This window comes from Neofelis nebulosa, chromosome 4, assembly GCF_028018385.1.
Source record: "Neofelis nebulosa isolate mNeoNeb1 chromosome 4, mNeoNeb1.pri, whole genome shotgun sequence".
Taxonomy (NCBI): Eukaryota; Metazoa; Chordata; class Mammalia; order Carnivora; family Felidae; genus Neofelis; species Neofelis nebulosa.
Window position 1 is genome coordinate 155,204,020 of NC_080785.1, and position 19,437 is coordinate 155,223,456.

At 48.4% G+C, this 19,437-nt stretch overlaps 2 protein-coding genes across 12 annotated transcripts in view; one reads left to right on the forward strand and one right to left on the reverse strand.

The window, feature by feature from the left end:
• The window catches only part of EXOSC7 (exosome component 7), a 37,268-nt gene extending 33,134 nt beyond the window's left edge, over window positions 1–4,134 (reverse strand). Inside the window, exon 1 of the mRNA XM_058727260.1 lies at window positions 4,015–4,134. Within this exon, the coding sequence (XP_058583243.1) occupies window positions 4,015–4,071 (57 nt within the window). The 5' untranslated portion in view covers window positions 4,072–4,134. The remainder of the gene's footprint in view (window positions 1–4,014) is intronic.
• Window positions 4,135–4,277: 143 nt separating this feature from the next.
• Window positions 4,278–19,437, forward strand: part of ZDHHC3 (zinc finger DHHC-type palmitoyltransferase 3) — a 59,042-nt gene continuing 43,882 nt past the window's right edge. Inside the window, exon 1 of one of the 11 annotated variants that reach the window (XM_058727264.1) lies at window positions 4,278–4,417. The gene's annotated coding sequence lies outside the window, so the exon portion shown is untranslated. Of the gene's footprint in view, window positions 4,418–10,928; window positions 11,289–19,437 lie in introns of those variants that run through there. The other 10 variants (XM_058727262.1, XM_058727266.1, XM_058727267.1 and 7 more) reach the window with 10 other exon arrangements.

Sequence of the window (19,437 nt, forward strand, 5' to 3'; positions counted from 1 at the left end):
ACTACACACTTTCTGTGTCACCTTGAACAAGTGACTTAGCCTGTCTGAGCTCAGTTCTTCATCTACAACATAGAGATTAATAATATTTACCTTCAAGCCTGTTTCAAAGATTCAGTGACATAAAAATCATAACATGTACCTAACAGGGGTGCCTCAGTGGCTCAGTTGGTGAAGCATCCGACTTCGGCTCAGGTCATGATCTCGCAGTTCCTGAGTTCGAGCCCCGTGTCGGGCTCTGCTGACAGCTCAGAGCCTGGTGCCTGTTTCGGATTCTGTGTCTCTCTCTCTCTCTGCCCCTCCCCCGCTTGCATCTGTGTGTGTGTGTGTGTGTGTGTGTGTGTGTGTCTCTCAAAAATAAAGATAAAAAAAAATTATAATATGTACCTAACAAAAGTGGGACATCCCAGCCTTCAAGGGTGAGAGGCAACCTAACAGAAACCAGTCCAATCGTATGCTAAGAATATTGATGGATCAACCTTTCCATTTTTCCTGCCCCACTCCCTCAGATCCATTCTCCATCTTTCTCTGCTCTCATCTGTGCACCAGGCTGACTCCTTCCAAACTGCATCACCTGGGCTCCCTTTACTGGCTTGTGGCTGGGTTTGGTCAATGAAAGGTCGAAAAGGAGAGGAGACAATGCTCCCCGCTCCCTATCCCCAGCACCCCTAATTGGTACCACATTTCTGACAGCACCTTCATCTACCCAAGCCTACAATTTCTGTTGAGCAGTCATTCCTCCACTGTTCTAATTATCACTAGCATCTGGTAACACAACTGCCTCCTTTGGCCCCCTTCAGCCCAGGGGTAACATCTACTCCCTGGTTGCTCATCTTTGGGCTCCCTGATCTCTCTTATTGATCCTTGAAACCACCCCCCCCCCATAGCATTATCAAGAGTGATATCATGAAAGTCTCCTGAATTATCTGAATGAGGTTCCGTATTCTGCCAGGACCTAATGATTCATCTTGCTTGTTCTCAAACTGCTCTCTCTCAAGTGTGCCTCATCCTCCCAGTGGCCGGCTTGAGCCTGTCTATCCATTCCCTCAGGAAGGGATGGTTTCTTATAGAGAGGAACTGTAATCCCGGGAGCTAAGAGGTAACCATATTCTTTCTAACACATGGCCTGAGAAACAGAAAGCCACTCTGAAGACAGGTAAGAACAAAGCAAAAGCGTAAAAGCAGCAGAGCAAGGAAGAGCCTGAAGATGACCTTGAACTCCTGGAGAAACACTTGTAACCTTCTAATACATACTTTTTTTGCTTGGGCCAGTTAGTTGGTTACCATTACTAGCAACTGAGTCCTCAACACACATTGTGAGGTTAATTTCAACTGCTTCTAACCACCACCAAACCAGGATGAAATACCCCTAAGATAGTAAAGGAATCAAAGGCTGAGAAGAAAGGGATGACAGAAACTGAAACTGACCACACTGAACCAAAGGTGAAAAATTAAAAAAAACGAGCAGGTCTATAGGTAAGGGCAAGAACAGGATTCCAGTGAGGCACTACTGGCCCTCAAAGACCAAAACAGAAGTTGGTCAAAAGACAAAACAAAAGTTGAGGTGATTTAAAAAAAATTAACTCAGTCTTTCTTTCTTTTTTTTTTTTTTAATTTTTTTTTAATGTTTGTTTATTTTTGAGACAGAGAGAGACAGAGCATGAACGGGGGAGGGTCAGAGAGAGAGGAAGACACAGAATCTGAAGCAGGCTCCAGGCTCTGAGCTGTCAGCACAGAGCCCGATGCAGGGCTCGAACTCACAGACTGTGAGATCATGACCTGAGCCGAAGTCGGGCGCTTAACCGACTGAGCCACCCAGGCGCCCCAGTCTTTCTTTTTTTAATGTTTATTTTTTATTTTTTAATGTTTATTTTTGAGATAGAGAGTCAGAGTGAGAGCAGGAGAGGGGCAGAGAGAGGGAGACACAGAATCAGAAGCAGGTTCGAGGCTATGAGTTGTCAGTACAGAGCCCGAAGCAGGGTTCAAACCCAAGAACTGCAAGATCATGACCTGAGCCGAAGTCGGATGTTTAACCGACTAAGACACCCAGATGCCCCAAAAGTTGAGGCGATTTTAGAACTGAGTCAGTGGAAGCTCAATCACCTGCCTTCTGACCTTTATTCAGATGGTATAAATTCAGTTTCCCTCCTCCATAAATACAGCAATTTTGTGGCCAACATTAATAGTCCTTATGAAGAGATTTATTTAAAGTCAGTTACGACCATTTACCAACAATTGTGGCCCTAATATGTTCATGGTACTGGTAAGACAGAGGTTTAATTTTAAAAATGAAAACAATGTCCAACTTACCTCCCTTTTAAGAAATACCCTACTCAATGTCACTAAGTATCTACTAAGTGCTGGACACTGGCAAGGTTTTAAAAGTACCATACAGACAAATCAACAGATTATTACCTCCCAAGATCTATGATGGAGTGACTGAGCCTCTAAAACTCCTAGGATCAGGCTTCTAGCCTCCTCTGCAACCTAATCTCCCACCACTACCCCCAGCCCACCCCTGTGGCTCCACACTTTCTCCACCTGAAAGCCTGTGGGTAGACTCAGCCTCCCTTCCTCCTGCAAGGCTCAAACCTACTTAATTAATTCTTAAGCGCACTGAGAGCTCAGTTCAAATACTATTTCCTTAGGGAAGCTTCCCCTGACTTCCCAGACTAGATCAGGTCCCTGATTTTTTTTCCCTTTACAGCTATCAGTACAATTTCACATACAAACACACAAAGAGATCTATAATTTCTGTTTCTTCCTTCTAGCATGGGAGCTATATAAGGGCAGGCTCCTTCCTATCCCTTGAGTCTAGCTCAGTTCTAGGTTGAATGAATGAATACTGAGTCCTGAAAACACACAGGAGGAACACTTGACATAGATTAGGGGAGCAATTCCACCTCCTTAGGGAAGCCCTCCGAACATCACAGACCAATATTGTATAGCTCCTTTAACCCCCACAAACTATACCACTCCCTTAGCAAACATCTTATATTCCATTGCCTTTACTTTATTCATCTTTGGAATAATAAAGGAATCAAAGGCTGACGGAAAAGGGACACCAGGAACTAAATTCGACCCTACTGGACCAAAAGTGAAAAGTAAAACACAAAATGATTAGGTCTCTATGGGCAAGAACAGGATTGTGGTGAGGCTTTGCCCAGACATCTGGGGATGTGTTACAGATAAGGTACATCTGGGTAGGTTACAGATAAGGTCACACTTGGCTTTCCCTGGTAGTTCATTAGGCCCAGCATTCTCCAACTCTCGCTCTGGAGAGGTCAAGACCTGGGACTGAAGACTAAGCACAGAAGATCTGACTATAGTTACAGCTGCCTCTGGGAATCTCAGACCTCCACGGCAGAACTAAGGCCACCAGCTGTAAATCCGTCTTTTTTTTTTTTTTTTTTTTTTAAAGTAGGCTTCACGCCCAGCGCAGAGCCCAACCCGGTCTTAGATTCAGGACCCCGAGATCAAGACCCGGGCTGAGATCAAGAGTCCGGTGTTTAACCGACTGAGCCTCCCAGGCGCCCCTCCGGTGGGCGATTTGTATTTTCAAAGCGCTTTCACTTCAGTGTCTTCTCTCCCTGTGCTTCCCAACCACGAGGTAAGGAACAGCGGGCCAGAAGCCCACCGCCAACCCCCATTTCCTAGTAGAGAAAAGCGAGGCTCAGCCCAGTGATGCGACGCGCGAGAGCTGACCAGTCTGTCCCGGGGGCGATGCTCCCTCATTGAGAAAAGGCCTCAGGGACTGCCCACCCCTTCCCATCCAGGTTTGGAACCTTGTACACGCGGAAGGCTGCAGGTACGCACACAGTCCTAAGTGGACGCTCGCCGTGGGGTCCTGAACACAACCGCATCGCGCGTTTCGGGCGGTACACGCCGGCCGCAGTGCTTTCTAACCACAAGGTAAACCCAGCGCGCCGCCTGGCCGCCGCCTCCCCAGCGAACCGAGGGCGCGCCGAGACGCGCAGGGCCAGGGGCACCCGGGGCCTGACGCCGCGGCGTAGCTACCTGAACGCCGTGCACGATATACACCTTCTCGGCCTCGCTCAGCGCCACGGACGCCATGCTGCCAAGCCGCCCCGTTCGCCGCACGTCATCAGCTCGCGTCGCTCCCGCGCCGGCCGCGCCCCCCCCCCCCCCCGCCCAACCCATGCGCTGTGCGTCATCAGCTGGCGCGGCGGCCGCTCCTGCAGCCACCGCTGCTGCCGCCACCGCCGGCAGCTCGATGGGCTTCTCCTGCGCGCCGCCCCGTGTCTGGACGAGTCCAGGAAGCCGCGGCGCCTCGTGCCGGGGAGCCATCGCTGCAGCCCGAGGCCGGGTCCCGGGTCGGGGGCTGCAGGGGGAGGCGACGGCGGCGGCGGTGGGAGCCCCACCGGGGGCCTGGGACTGGGGAACTGCCTCCGGCTTCACGGTCAGTGGGGAGGGGGAACTGGGGTTGAGTGAAAAAGGCTGGGGTGAGGCCAGAGGCGTGGGCCGGGGCGGGAGCTTAGGACTTGCAGTGGGAGAGGCGCGCGTCGCAGTTTGGTGGGAGCTGGAGTTGAAGTAGCAGGTCGTGCGTGCGCGCGTGTGTGCGTGTGTGTGTGTGAGAGAGAGAGCGAGAGGCAGAGGGAGAGGGAGAGAGAGAAGAGAGACCGACCCCGAGTGAGGGGAGGCGGACGTCGTGATTGTCCTGAGGGGCTGTCTCCTTGCTCTCCTCCTCTCTTCCCCCACCCCCCGCCCTCCCTCCTGCGTTTCCCTAGTCCCTAGAATGGTTGAAAAGAAGAGACGTTGAAGCCCTCTTTACTTCCTTCTCGGTGGGAAGGGTCCGAGCCAGAAGTGAGTGCCCATTAGTCCCGAGGCGTCCTACACCCCAAGGATTCCACCTCCCTGCCCGCTCTCTGGGGCTGACCAGACGCACACCCAGAACCTTGCAGGATCCCCCTTGTCCGGGGTGGTCGCTGGAGCATTCTCCCAGAGGAGGGGGCAGAGTCTTGGTAACCGGCGCTGGCGAAGGACACAGTGCCCAGCCATCTCCAGCGATGGCTGGAAGCTCGGCCTGAGGGAGTGATCGCTGGGAGCTGTGGACTGTTGCCCCCCCCCCCCCCCCCCCCGCCGAAAAAAAGCCAGACCTGGCCGTAGCGAAGTGAAAGTATGGGCCTTAGATATCCAGAAAGGATACCTGCAAGGTGAATATAGGGTCACTGAAGGAGCCCATTAAGGTGAGGCAGATAGGGTATGTACAGATTTTAAAAAGGTTATGTGGATAGATGGGGGAAAGTTAACCCAAAGTGATTGAAGCAAGGGGATCTGATGACTTTTCCAAATGTCCCTCTTCTAAGGAGCCTCCCTGTTCTCAAAAGCGAAAGTACAATAACCCTTGACAGCTTAATCATCTAAAGAATGTATTTCTCAGATAGTAGCTTCAGTACTGTTTCACAGATTACTGAGAGCTTACTATGGATGGGCTTTGTGCCAACCTTGGAACACTAAAACAAATAAAACACAACTTCTGCCCAGAGAAGCTCCCCAGGCAGAGGGAAGGGCTCTGGGTCAACCTAACCACAGGACATGGTTAAGAGCTATGATGGTGGCACCAATGAGCACACTGGGGTTAGGGAGGTGGGTCAGAGGAGGGTACAGGGAAGAAGGACCTGCCCATACTCTTTAAGTTCTAAACTGCTGAGTTCCAAAATAAATGATCACTTCTTAGTAGACTGGACATCAGTTCTTTCTTATGTCTCTACATAGTTCTCTGTAGGTGCACTTATAGGGAAGACATCTCACATGGTTGGACTTTGCCCTTCAGGGAAACTGGGAGAGGTGAAGCCGTAAGGGTTTTCTTCTGAATGAAAGCACAGGTGCCCCACCTGTTGTGGCACATGGGGATCTTTCTGATGAGGTAACAAGGGACTGCTGATGTTAGAAATGATATTTTCTGGGGCGCCTGGGTGGCGCAGTCGGTTAAGCGGCCGACTTCAGCCAGGTCACGATCTCACGGTCCGTGAGTTCGAGCCCCGCGTCAGGCTCTGGGCTGATGGCTCGGAGCCTGGAGCCTGTTTCCGATTCTGTGTCTCCCTCTCTCTCTGCCCCTCCCCCGTTCATGCTCTGTCTCTCTCTGTCCCAAAAATAAATAAAAAACGTTGGAAAAAAAAAATTTAGAAATGATATTTTCTTCTAGAAGATTGCTCAGAAAGTAGAGACCCTGGACATGGAATTTTAGTAGCTAGGATATCTAAGAGGATTGAAGGTTTAAAAGGTGGCAGCAAATGGACAGATCAGAAAAGACAGAAGGGGGGCTCAGTCGGGTAGGCGTCCAGCTTAGACTCAGGTCATGGTCTTGCGGTTCGGGAGTTGGAGCTCTGCGTTGGGCTCTGTGCTGACAGCTCTGAGCCTGGAGCCTGCTTCAGATTCTGTGTCTCCCTCGCTCTCTGCCCCTCCCCCGCTTGCGCTCTGTCTCTCTCTCTCTCAAAAATAAACATTAAAAAAAATTTTTTTAAAAAGAAGGAAGAGTCTGAGTTGGATACCATGGAATCATCTTTATATAGAAATCTTTCAACAGGTCTTTAAAAATATAGAACATATATTTGAACCACTCCCCTGACAATTGGTTAAAGTTTCCTTGCTGGAGAAGGGTTGACAATAATAATATTATTATGATATTAACATTATGAATGATGTCTGACATTTTAGGCTGACTAGGTCTGAAAGGTGTAAACAGTGGAATGTTTACTTTAAATTCTCTACTGAAACAACAGCACCTTCACTAATCATTCTATTCCAATGTTTCCAAAACATTTTTATCACATTGGTTGTGACAATGCATTACACATGTTTAAAACTCACAAACTCAGACTTCTTTTTTGAATTATTGAAGCAGTTCAAAGAATGCACATTAGCCAGAAAACGAAGAAGCCAAGGGTAACACCTTAGTCTATAAAACCAACATGTTTTCCCATCACTGTCAGATTCCTTGGGGGGCATACTGTTTTGTAGGTCTGTCCATTCTGAATCTCTGTACTCTATTAATTTTTATTTAACACTAACTTACATAGTGCCCGTTATGTGCCCAGCACTGTTCTTAACCGATTCGATCCTCACATGAGCCCTATGAGGCAAGTATTATCCCAGTTTTACATATTGGGAAACTGAGGGGCAGAGAGGTCGATTGTCTTGATCAAGGTCACAGGTCACATGACTAGAAAAATGGCAGGGCCAGGATTTGAGACCAGGCAATCCAGCTCCCATCCTTGCACTCCTAACCATCCCTTTATGCAGTCTTCCCACCAGGCTCCCCTTTGTTTTGCTGGAGTATTTGGTGAAGGAGGCCTGTGTTTGTTATGGAATTGATAACTGCCCTAGAAGCTGTACTTTTTATTCCAAAAACAAAGGAGCTCTTCAAACATAAGTTCACATCCCTGGAATCCTTTTTCTAAAGGAAATGTAGAAAACTACATAGAACGTGGTGCTGAGGGGGACACTCCGATGTCTGTTTCAGTCAACCCTTGTATTATTTTTTTAATGTTTATTTTAATTGTGAGAGAAAGAACGAGAGTGGGGGAGGGGCAGGGAGAGAGGGAGATACAGAATCCAAAGCAGGCTCCAGGCTCTGGGCTGTAGCACGGGGCCCGACACAGGGCTCGAACCCACGAACCGCGAGCTCGTGACCTGAGCAGAAGTCGGCCGCTTAACCCGCTGAGCCACTCAGGCGCCCCTCAGTCGATCCTTTTAGATAAGGGAAAAGGTTACATACAGGCCAAGTACAGCTTAACTCAGAGTAGCTGAGGAGAGCCCTCAACAACAGAGAAGGATGATGGATCTGGGACGGAGGACTGAGATAGGCATGGAGACCCAGATTCTAACCATGTGCCTTCCTCCCAGAATAGACATCCGGAAGCTCTTCAAACAGGAAGTGTTTGTTTGCAGGCCTGGGAGTGTCTAGTGTTCTTGTGGGCCCAAAGAGATGAGACACTAAACACACCTGCCTAAAAGGAGTTTAGGATTTACTCTAGCTGGGGAGCCCAGGCACTTGAACAAGCGCATGAACAAGACAATGAAACAAAGTGCTCAGTTGAGCCCGTGTAGCAATTAGACGTGAGGCCAACCTATAATAAGGCGCTAATTGTGCAGGCCAGGCATCAAGGGGGAGAGGTAAAGGCCTGCTGCCAGCCACTCGCAAGCAACAATGACATTACAGAGGTGGAGTAAATCTGTCCCACCTAGCCTTGGTTAATTAAAGCAATAAAAGCCAGTTACGGAAGAGCTTGGGGCAATGCTGAGTCTGTGGGGTCAAAGTTGCAGAGAGCTCTTCAAAGCCCAGCAGGGGAACATCTTCTTTCCAGTCTTTAAGAGAGGTAGCCAAGTTCTAGGCTTTTCTTTACCTTTGCATTTTCACAATCAGCCCAGCACTCCAGAAAAGCAAAAGTGAGCGACCCGGTTTCCCTATAGAACTGTTTCCTTTAAACCCTCTGATTTGCCCTGCCTGTACCTTGTCTGAAAACACACTCGATGTAAATAACCTGTCAGTCAGGCCAGCAGGTCTTGCTCTTCTAGAAATTACAACTTGTAATTCCACTGGTAGAAAAATTGATAGGAATACATGGGTGACGCTTATTCTCATTAGAGGAAGGGTCTTCACCTGTGTTTCATTTTGAGAGGGCAGCGGGGTGCTTCTTACGTGTGGAAAAAAAGAGGTCACATATTCTGATTAGCAAATCTGGAAATACTTAAGCACACTTACACATGCTGATAGCCACAGAATCCGAACAGAAATGGTGGAGTGAGGTCTGGATATTGACCTGTTGGGGAAAAAAAGGAAGCAAATGCCATGCCTCCAGTTTCTTCCTGGTTTTGCATGTTTTCATCCTTTGCTTTCCTCTTTGAAAGCGGATTTCCAGAAACAACGGCTAGGTTATTCCTGGCTGTGAACTCTGAAGGTAAGAAGGCTCCAGTTCTGTGTCCCACCTAGTTCAGTTATTCTTCCAAGAAATGCAGGGAAATACCAAGAAAACTCCATCTTTTCTCTCCTCCAAACTAGAACCTTCCAGGGAGGTAGAAACTTGACATTTGAACCCTGAATTTTCTGGGCCACCCGAGACATGAATTTCTCCTTGTCAGGGTCTGTGGGGATGGAATGCCTTTGGGTGGGATAGATACCTCACCTTAGAAAAATAAACCTAACGGGACAAAGGCAGTTCTGGCCACGGTTCTGTTGCACTAAGTATTGGCTTTGCTATGTGTGTGTTCCTAAACCAAGAGATAGCAGACAATCTAGAAAGGCCAGATGATGAGGAAAATAATGATCTATGGTGGAAAGACTACTGGGTGTCTACTCCAGTGATCTGGGCTTTGCTCACGTCATTTTTTGTGATTTTGAGTAAGTCAGTTAACCTCTCTAAGCCTCATTTTACCCTAAAATCTGTATCTTTACCAGATGGTAAATAAAGCTCAGGACCGATCATTACTTAAACAATGAAAAATGGTCATTAGATTTTAAGGTTTCTCTCTTTGGGGCACCTGGGTGACTCAGTTAAGCATCCGATTCTTGAATTCGGTTCAGGTTGTGATCCCAGGGTCATGGGGTCAAGCCCCACATCAGGCTCTGAGCTGAGCGTGGAGCCTGCTTAAGATTCTCCCTCCCCCTCCCCCCAATTTGCACATTCTCTCTCTACCAAAAATAAAATAAAATTTATTACAAGATTTCTCTCTTTTACCATTTGGATGCATTTTGATAGTGCTTTTTCCACTCTGAAAAAAAAAAATTAAGTGGATTAACAAAAGGAAATGGTAATTACATGCCATACTTTAAAAAAAGAAATTTTTTTTTTAATGTTTTATTTATTTCTGAGACAGAGAGAGACCGAGCATGAGCAGGGGAGGGGCAGAGAGAGAGGGAGACACAGGATCCGAAGCAGGCTCCGGGCTCTGAGCCATCAGCACAGAGCCTGATGCGGGGCTCGAACTCACAGACCGCGAGATCATGACCCGCGCCAAAGTCGGACGTTCAACCGACTGAGCCACCCAGGTGCCCCTACATGCCATACTTGATTGAAAAACTGAACACGCTCAGGAAGATTGCTAACAGTTACTGGTGGATTTCTGTTTGAATATTAACAAACAATATTTGGTAGAAATATAAAACCCAAGAAATTCACAATGAAAATATTGAATTTGTTCACGAGAACAAAGGAATCAGAATCTCAACCCTGAAAGGGATCTTAGCAATCAGCTCAGTCTTCTCTCTTGTTTTGTAGAAGATGACACTGGGGCTCCTGGGTGGCTCAGTTATTTTAAGCGTCTGACTTCGACTCAGGTCATGATCTCATGGTTCATGGGTTCGAGCCCCACATCGGGCTCTGTGCCAACAGCTCGGAGCCTGGAGCCGGCTTCAGATTCTGTGTCTCCCTCTCTCTCTGGCCCTCCCCCACTCATTCTCTCTCTCTCAAAAATAAACATTAAAAAATATATAGTTATGGATGAAGACACTGAGGTCCAGGGAGGGCAACTGTCTTGCCGGAGATCATGAGATAGGAAGCTGTAGGAGTGGGAATAGAATTCTGGCGTCCTGACTCCAAGCCCAGTATTCATTTAGCACTAGCATCCATCTGTCTCCAGAGCCCTCAGATAGGTGCCAGAGAGCCTGTTGCCTTGGTAGGCAGGGGCTACGGACTTGGACAGCCTTGTTCCTTGGTCCCGGGCTCCTCCAAGGCTCTGCTCTTGCATGGCACTTACTGATGTCTGGGATAAGTGGTATCAGACATCTGAAAGCTAAATGGCTGCCCTGCTTGTGGCCCGGTGCCATTGCAGTGACTGTTTTCTCTTTCTCTCTCGTAGCTCTTCTCAGATCCCTCCAGGGGCTTTTGCTTTTAGTCTTTCAAAAAGCCAAGCTCTTGCCTGGGTGATGTCACAGTGGCTGCTTGTCCGCACGTGGCACAGTGTGGGGGCAGGTGCTGTTTTCAGCACCCTCAGGTGGGACCCTTTGCTGGTTGGTCTCTGCCTAGCATGGGGGGGCTTTCTCCCCGAAAAAGCAGCGTGCTGGAACTTGGCCCCACAAGAAGCATTCCTCAACAGAAGCAGGTTTGAGGGACCCAATCTTAGGGCGACTCTCCTGGCTGAAGCTTCACATCCTTCCTGCTTCCTAGGTTAAGGCAGGATCAGCCTTCCAAATGTTCGCTGGTGCTCAGCCAGGGCCCCACCTGAGAGAACAGAATGCTTAAGTTCAGGCCTGGGGCCTGTGAACGCCCCCACACGTGGCCCACCCGATACCGCCACCTCCTCATAACCGTGTGTGGGCAGGACACCAAACAGTAAGTCCCCCAAGGTCACGGTGGAGGCCCCAGTACACCTCTCCCTTTGGTTTTCTAGTTATGGGGCAAAATGAATGGTTGTAGTGAGGCGTAAACAGCAGGCTCTGGAATGAGAGCAGGCTTGGGAGCGTACCCTGTCAACTGCTTCTTAGAAATAGGAACTCAGCGGGGCACCTGGGTGGCTCAGTCGGTTGAGCTTTCGGCTCAGGTCACGATCTCCCACTCCGTGAGTTCGAGCCCCGCGTCAGGCTCTGCTGAGAGCTCAGAGCCTGGTGCCCGCTTCAGATTCTGTGTCTCCCCATCTCTCTGCCCCTCCCCTGCTCATGCTCTGTCTCTGTCTCAAAAATAAATAAAAACATTAAAAAAAAATCTTGCTCAGTTGGTTGAGCATGACTTTGGCTCAGGTCATGATCTCACGGTTTGTGGGTTGGAGCCCCTTCATCGGGGTTCTCTGTCAGCACAGAGCCTGGAGCTGCTTTAGATTCTGTGTCTCCCTCTCCCTCTGCCCCTCCCCCACTCATTCTCATTCTCTCTCTCTCTCTCTCTCTCTCTCTCTGTCAAAAATAAATAAACATTTAAAAAAAAAAAAAGAAATAGGAACTTAGGCAAATCTCTCCATGCCTCGGTTTCCTCATCTCAAAGGGGGATGGGAAAGCCAGGGTTTATATCGACAAGATAGAGTAGATGTGCAGATCAAACCAGATGAGACATGTCTAGCGCCCAGCCCGATGCCTGGCAGGTAGTAGACCCCCAGGAAGAATCCGGGCCCCGCCCTTACATTCAGCGTGCCTACCCGGACAGAGGCCAGAAGGCAGTTCAGGGCCAGATGAGACCACTGCACCTGATTACAAAGGGTTCCTATTCAGTGAGAGTAACACACTCTGACCGGGTTGAAGGTAGCTAGGTTGGTGATACATTGTTACCTTTGGAAAGAGTTTGCTGCTAAGTTGCAGATTTCTGGAAGGAGTTCCTTCAGGGAGATGGCAGCACAAGCCAGTGGTAGATACCGTCCACTAGACCGAGAGGGGAAGTTAGCCCCCTCTCTAGATGTTTTTTTGGAAGTTGAACTCACTCCTGGAGCTTTATTTCTTTTTTTTTTGTTTTGTTTTGTTTTACATTTACTTATTTTTGAGAAACAGAGCGAGACAAAGCGTGAGCAGGGAAGGGACAGAGAGAGAAGGAGACAGAATCTGAAGCAGGCTCCAGGCTCTGAGCAAGCGGTCAGCACAGAGCCTGACGCGGGGCTCGAACCCATGAGCTGTGAGATCACGACCTGAGCCGAAGTCGGACACTCAACCGACTGAGCCACCCGGGTGCCCGTAGAGCTTCATTTCTTTACCTATCTATAGAGCGGGCTGGACCACGGAGCACCTCGGTGCCTTAGTCAGTTGAGCGTCTAACTCTTGATCTGGGCCCACGATTCGTGGGTTCAAGCCCTGTTTGGGGCTCTGTGCTGACAGTGTGGAGCCTGCTTGGGATTCTCTTTCTCTTTCTCTCTCTTTTTCTTTCTCTCTCCCTCTCACCCACCCCCCAAAAAACAGGCTGAACCAGAGTTTGGAAGAGGTCAGGTAATTCCTACAGTCTCTTTCTGAAAGGCTGTGTGTTAAAAAAAAATTTTTTTTTTTTTAATTTTTTTTTCAACGTTTTTTATTTATTTTTGGGACAGAGAGAGACAGAGCATGAACGGGGGAGGGGCAGAGAGAGAGGGAGACACAGAATCGGAAACAGGCTCCAGGCTCCGAGCCATCAGCCCAGAGCCTGACGCGGGGCTTGAACTCACGGACCGCGAGATCGTGACCTGGCTGAAGTCGGACGCTTAACCGACTGCGCCACCCAGGCGCCCCAAAAAAAAAAATTTTTAATGAAATGCTTTATCTATGTCCTCCCTCATCATAGGCATTTAGTTCATGTTGGTGCATGCCTGAAGACAGCACTGCATGTTTTGTCTAAAACTTATATTTTCGACAAAATCTCCAATGGGCTTTGATTTCCTCATCTATGAAACAGAAGGAGTTTGACCAAAATCGAATAGATGGTCTTTAAGTTTCCTTCCAGCTCTAAAATTCTGGCCCAGACAGTGATTTTTTTTAATTTATTTATTTATTTATTTATTTTATTTAAAAAATTTGTTTTAATGTTTAGTTATTTTTGAGAGAGAGAGGGAGACAGAGAACACGAGCACGGGAGGGGCAGAGAGAGAGGAAGACACAGAATCCGAAGCAGGCCCCAGGCTCCGAGCTGTCAGCACAGAGCCCGACGCGGGGCTGGAACGCATGAACCACGAGATCGTGACCTGAGCCGAAGTCGGACACTTAACTGACTGAGCCACCCAGGCGCCCCTGATTTTTATTTTTTAATCAGTTAATTTTAAGCATGGTCTTGTTTAAAGTCTCGTGAATTTTCCACATTGTTATTGCATATCACGAAGCATGCCTAGAAAAGGAGAAAGTTGGGGCGCCTGGGTGGCGCAGTCGGTTAAGCGGCCGACTTCAGCCAGGTCACGATCTCGCGGTCCGTGAGTTCGAGCCCCGCGTCGGGCTCTGGGCTGATGGCTCGGAGCCTGGAGCCTGTTTCCGATTCTGTGTCTCCCTCTCTCTCTCTGCCCCTCCCCCGTTCATGCTATGTCTCTCTCTGTCCCAAAAAAAATAAAAAAAATAAAAAAAGAAAAAAAAAGAAAAAAAAAAAGAAAAGGAGAAAGTTTACCCAAACGAGTGTAGTTCCTACTGATCCCCAACGTTTGTGACCTATGTTACGGCATCCTATATGCGGGTGTGTGTTTTTTTTTTTTAATTTTTTTTTTTTTTTTCAACGTTTATTTATTTTTGGGACAGAGAGAGACAGAGCATGAACGGGGGAGGCGCAGAGAGAGAGGGAGACACAGAATCGGAAACAGGCTCCAGGCTCTGAGCCATCAGCCCAGAGCCTGACGCGGGGCTCGAACTCACGGACCGCGAGATCGTGACCTGGCTGAAGTCGGACGCCCAACCGACTGCGCCACCCAGGCGCCCCGGGTGTGTGTTTTTTTAATAGATCTAGAAAGTCACGAGGTGGTGAACTAGTGGAAGGACTGTTAGCCCCCATGAGCCGTCCAAATCCCAGACTCTGTTCTGAAATGAAGGCCTACTGTTAGAAGTCTGCGTGTGCACACAAGTGGGTTTTTTTTTTTTTTTAATTTTTTTTTTTCCAACGTTTTTTATTTATTTTTGGGACAGAGAGAGACAGAGCATGAACGGGGGAGGGGCAGAGAGAGAGGGAGACACAGAATCGGAAGCAGGCTCCAGGCTCCGAGCCATCAGCCCAGAGCCTGATGCGGGGCTCGAACTCACGGACCGCGAGATCGTGACCTGGCTGAAGTCGGACGCTTAACCGACTGCGCCACCCAGGCGCCCCACAAGTGGGTTTTAAAAGAAGGTGTGGCCGGGGGTACCTGGGTGGCTCAGTCAGTCAAGCACGGACTTCGGCTCAGGTCATGATCTCACGGTTTGTGAGTTCAAGCCCCGCATCGGGCTCGCTGCTGTGAACACAGAGCCCACTTGGATCCTCTGTCTCCCTCTCTCTTTGGACCTCCCCTACTTGTGCTTTCATCATAAATAAATAAATAAGAAAGAAAGAAAGGCCAGTTATGAGGCACGAAGGCAAATTTAGCTTACTGACCACTACCTGATTTTCTCCATAAACTTTAATGTCTATAGGATTTGGCTTGGGGATGTGATGTTTTACCGTTTTGTTTTGTTTTCTTTAAGTGTTTTGTTGAAGGTTGAGTATGTCAGAAGACAAGAGGCGGGCAGAGCGTGACAGACCCTCCACGGAGGGAGGAAATCATGTTGACCTAGAACAGGCCAGGTGCTTTCCCTGCCTGGACACCCTCCTTGGCTGGCAGCTTGTGATACAGATGATAAGGCACCTTTCCTTTGAACCACACCCTTACCTTTTGGGGAAAAAAAAGTTTAGTGACTCATTTTGTTTTTGGTTTTGTTTTTAATGAAATATATCAAACATAGTGATTCGGGGCTCATTCTTTGTTTTTCTGAGAACCATCTAAACATGGGCATAAAATTGGGACTCCTGGCTGCCTCAGTCGGTAGAGCTTGCGACTTTTTATCTCAGGGTTGTAAGTTTGAGCCCCACACGGGGTTTAGGGCTTACTTAAAAATAAAATCTTCGAAGGAAAAATAAATGATAAAAAATGGGTATAAAATTTACAACCCTTTTAGATCCTAGCACAAATTAAGAGAATTGTAGTTCCGATTAATTCGTCTTTTACTTTGCTTCAGGTTCCTTTCTAAAGCTTCTAGGATATAGACCGTTTATTCATCTTTGAAATTGTAGGGCTGGCTTTTGAACGCTCTTAAGTCTATCACTCTGAAATGTGAGAAATTCTAAAAGAGGCAGACACCATATTCTTGAGACAGTGGAATTTAAACCAGGAAGGTTATTGATATACTCGTTAAGATGAATTTCTTAACGTTAAGATGAATTGAGAAAAACGGTAGAAATATCAGAAAAGATGCTACTTTCTTCCAGGGGGCCTTTTAAGGGATTGTAGGGGTGGACAGAGTTATTTAACTGCAGTAAAAGTTAGTTTAATTGAGAGTGCAACATTTAGGGCAAGTTCAAGAGGATACAAGACAAGCCCCCCCCCCACGGCAATTCAGCATAATACTAGATTTATTCACATGTTAACTATTCACCTGAAACAAATTTTGACCTAAGCCAAAAGCCTTCTAGTTAAGGGTTTCTACTACCTTGCTATGTTCATGACATCTGCTCCCCCCTCTTTAAGGGGATGAAATTGAGTTTCAACTATATAGTTCCCACTTGTAGGGATCCAGAAAGCCTAATCCTTAAAAAAAAAAAAAAAAAAAAAAATTGTTTTTTGAGTATTTGTATGATCCTTTTCTCTATGTCAAGGGAAAAAAATTGCACCTGATTGGAGTTGATGCAGACAGATATTTCATACAAGCCATAATGGTTGGGTTTGTTTATGCTGCTTTAAATCTGTACAGTCCCAAAACCTTCTTCTATGCTATGGGTGACTGCATGCGTGGATGTGAGAACGTGAGTGGGTGTGGTGTCTTAGGAAAGTAAAATTCACAAAGTACTTCGAGATGCTTCTAAGGATTTCAGATCTAGCTCCGCTAATCCATGACTTCAGTATAGGATCTTATGTCATGAAAGCCGGTGAAGTTGGCAATCTGAGAGGATCTGCCGTCCCTGGGACCCTTGTTGGATTGAGAACAGTTGAGTTTGGGGACTCTGATGCATCCAGCACAGAACTTGCATGTCATGGCTTTGATCCTTGCGCATAAAGCCTGGGCTTTGGGTCAGTTGTCTTAGGGCAGGTGTTGGATTTATAAGGATTTGCTCCTCATTCGACAAACGATGATTAAGTCCAGGCACTAGATCTGGACCCTTCCCATCGCTGATGGTCAACCTGCAGATGGGCCACAGGGAGATGGGGCCTGTGAACTTGGCCTTAGCATCAGCCTCTCAGACCCCTTTGGTGTGGCTCCGCTGTGGATGGGCAGCACGGGAACTGAGTCATAAGCGGCATCCCGCAAAGCCAACGCCACACCCCAGTCCCTGGGGCTTGTAGGGCCCCGGGCTGCGTTTCACTAACCACATTTGTGTCTGCCTGTCTGCGTGAGTGGAAGGGCACACTTGTGGTCAGGGATAATGAAGCGTGTGAGTTATTGATGGATCTGGAGGCAGTGCTCCGGACCAGATGCAGTGGCATGTGTTTTTGTTTCAGGGAATTAACACTAATTTCAGTCATTTCTTGCGTTTTGTTCCTGAAAGTCTAAGAAGGAAGGCTAGAGGATTTCCTTAGATTTACCCCACACTGCCCCCGACAGAGCTCAGATGGTCATTCTGCCAGTGCATCTTCCTTCTCGTGTGGATCTCTAGCTCTAGGGAGCCTCAGAAGTCCCCTCTGCTTCTGTGAATCCACCTTGGACTTCCTTACCCCCAGGGCTTAGTCCCTCTGCCTTTCTGGACCTCGCTGCACTCCTCTGCCAGGCGGAAGAATAATTACTTCGGGCCTGGATTACGTGTGGACAGGCCAACTCTTTTTAATGCTACAGAACCCTTGGCCAAAAAAACCACAACACAATTACTGTAATTAAAATTGCAAAATGATCACTGTTTTCAGTCTTTCTTCAGAAACAGCATGGAAGAGGAACAGAAAACCTCCTTCCACCCAGCTGGAACTCTCACCTGTTGCCTGAGTGCCTCTCTGGGCTCTTTGGCCTCTGGTGGACACTGAACCCTCTCGTCTGTCTCGTCTTTCTTGCCTGTCAGCGGTGCCCAAGGGGCCTTACTAATAGCGTGATTACCATCCTCAGAGCTTTCTCAGAGACTGGGGTGCCTCACCAGTACCCCCAGGGTGAAGTCCCAACTCATCATGAAGCTCAAGGCCTTGTAAAACGGCCTACAGAACATAACCCTGCCTTTAAAAAAAAACTTTTTTTAACGTTTATTTATTTTTGAGACAGAGAGAGACAGAGCGTGAACGGGGGAGGGGCAGAGACAGAGGGAGACGCAGAATCTGAAATGGGCTCCGGGCTCTGAGCTGGCAGCACAGAGCCCGACTCGGGGCCCGAACTCACGGACCGCGAGATCGTGACCTGAGCCGAAGCCGGACGCTTAACCGACTGAGCCACCCAGGCGCCCCAGCCCTGCCTTTAAAGCTTCATTTCCACCTAACACCCCCACCCCCTGTGCCCGACACAGCCCAGGTGTGTGCACACTCACGCACAGCACCCTGGACATCCTGCTCCCCCGGGCTGCATCACCACTCCCCCTGCCTTTGGGCAGAACACTTCACCTGGCTCCGTGGCCTGCTCAGAGCCCCTCCCTTTAGATGTCCTGGCCGTGAGAAAGCCTATTTATCTCACTTCTGGGCTTTGTTTGCTTTGGGGTGGTGCTGTTTGCCTCTCCATTGTGCTGTTCATTAGAAACCTGCGTGTTAGGATCATTGTGGGGTGGGTCTGTGCAGTTTCTGTATCTGTTCACTCAAGAAATACTGATTTGAGCATAAACTCATGAGATACCAGGCTCCAATGCTAAGCGAAATGGGACCTGCAGGTTAATAGAACAGAGCAAATAAGACTAGTCTTAGCAGATGGGAGCGGGGAGAGAAGAATGGCAGGGCCCCAACAGGGCAGCACATACACATTATTGCCCTCACCATCCCTTGTGTGGGAGCCCCCTGCATAGCTCCTTATATATATATATAGTGGCTGCTCCATGAATATCTTTTTGAATTGAAACAAATTGAATTGAAGACAGAGTTAAGAGGGTAAACAGGGCAAAGGAATGAGATGAAAGGGGTGGAGAGGGAGAATGGAGGAGGCTGCCCCTCCGAGGGCATGAGCTGGCAGGCAGGATTGAAGCCTCCCCCCCCCACCAGCCTCCTTGCGTGTGCGCCCCAGAGGCCTGAGCAAACACTCCGTGCGCGCCCCAGAGGCCTGAGCAAACAGTTCTGCCCAACTCTTGCAAGCAAGGACTCTCATGTGGGGAGTAGGTTATGGGCAAAGAGCCACTTCTCACCCCCAAGGATTAGAGTTTCCCCAATTCAAACTAGAAAAGGAAAAGAGGTCAGTGTTTGGCTTTCTGAGTGCTGTCTTCAGGGGCAGAGTGAAGGGAAGGTGTGCGGTTTGCTCCAGGTGAGTTTTCCCCCGTATTTCTCAGATTCTTAGTTGGCTAATTGAAGGAACAAATCCTTACTGGAACACTACTTCATTCCTCTTAAGGGGCCTGGGGGTTAGGTGCACTTTTTATAACAGTATGCCTTGATTGGTTTTGAGCAGGGTATTTTGAGACTCTAAAGTGTGGGTTAGAGTGTGAACTTCAGCCCAACACTTGGTGTCTGGCTCTGCCTGGTGTGCCCTTGGCCGAGTGCTTTCCCAGATCGCAGACTGTCCCTCACCAACGAGGGGCAACAGGACAACAGAGCTCCTCTATACACATCTGGTCCCGCATTGTTTAAGGATGGAACATTCCAGTTACTTAAGAAAGAGTCATGGCCCTCCACCTACTTCATAGTCCTACTTGGTGCACCCTCCACCATCTAGAATATGGCCATGCCCCTGAAAGTAAGGCACACGGGGCCTCCAGAGGTGGGCCTTTTACTCAAGGCATTTTACTC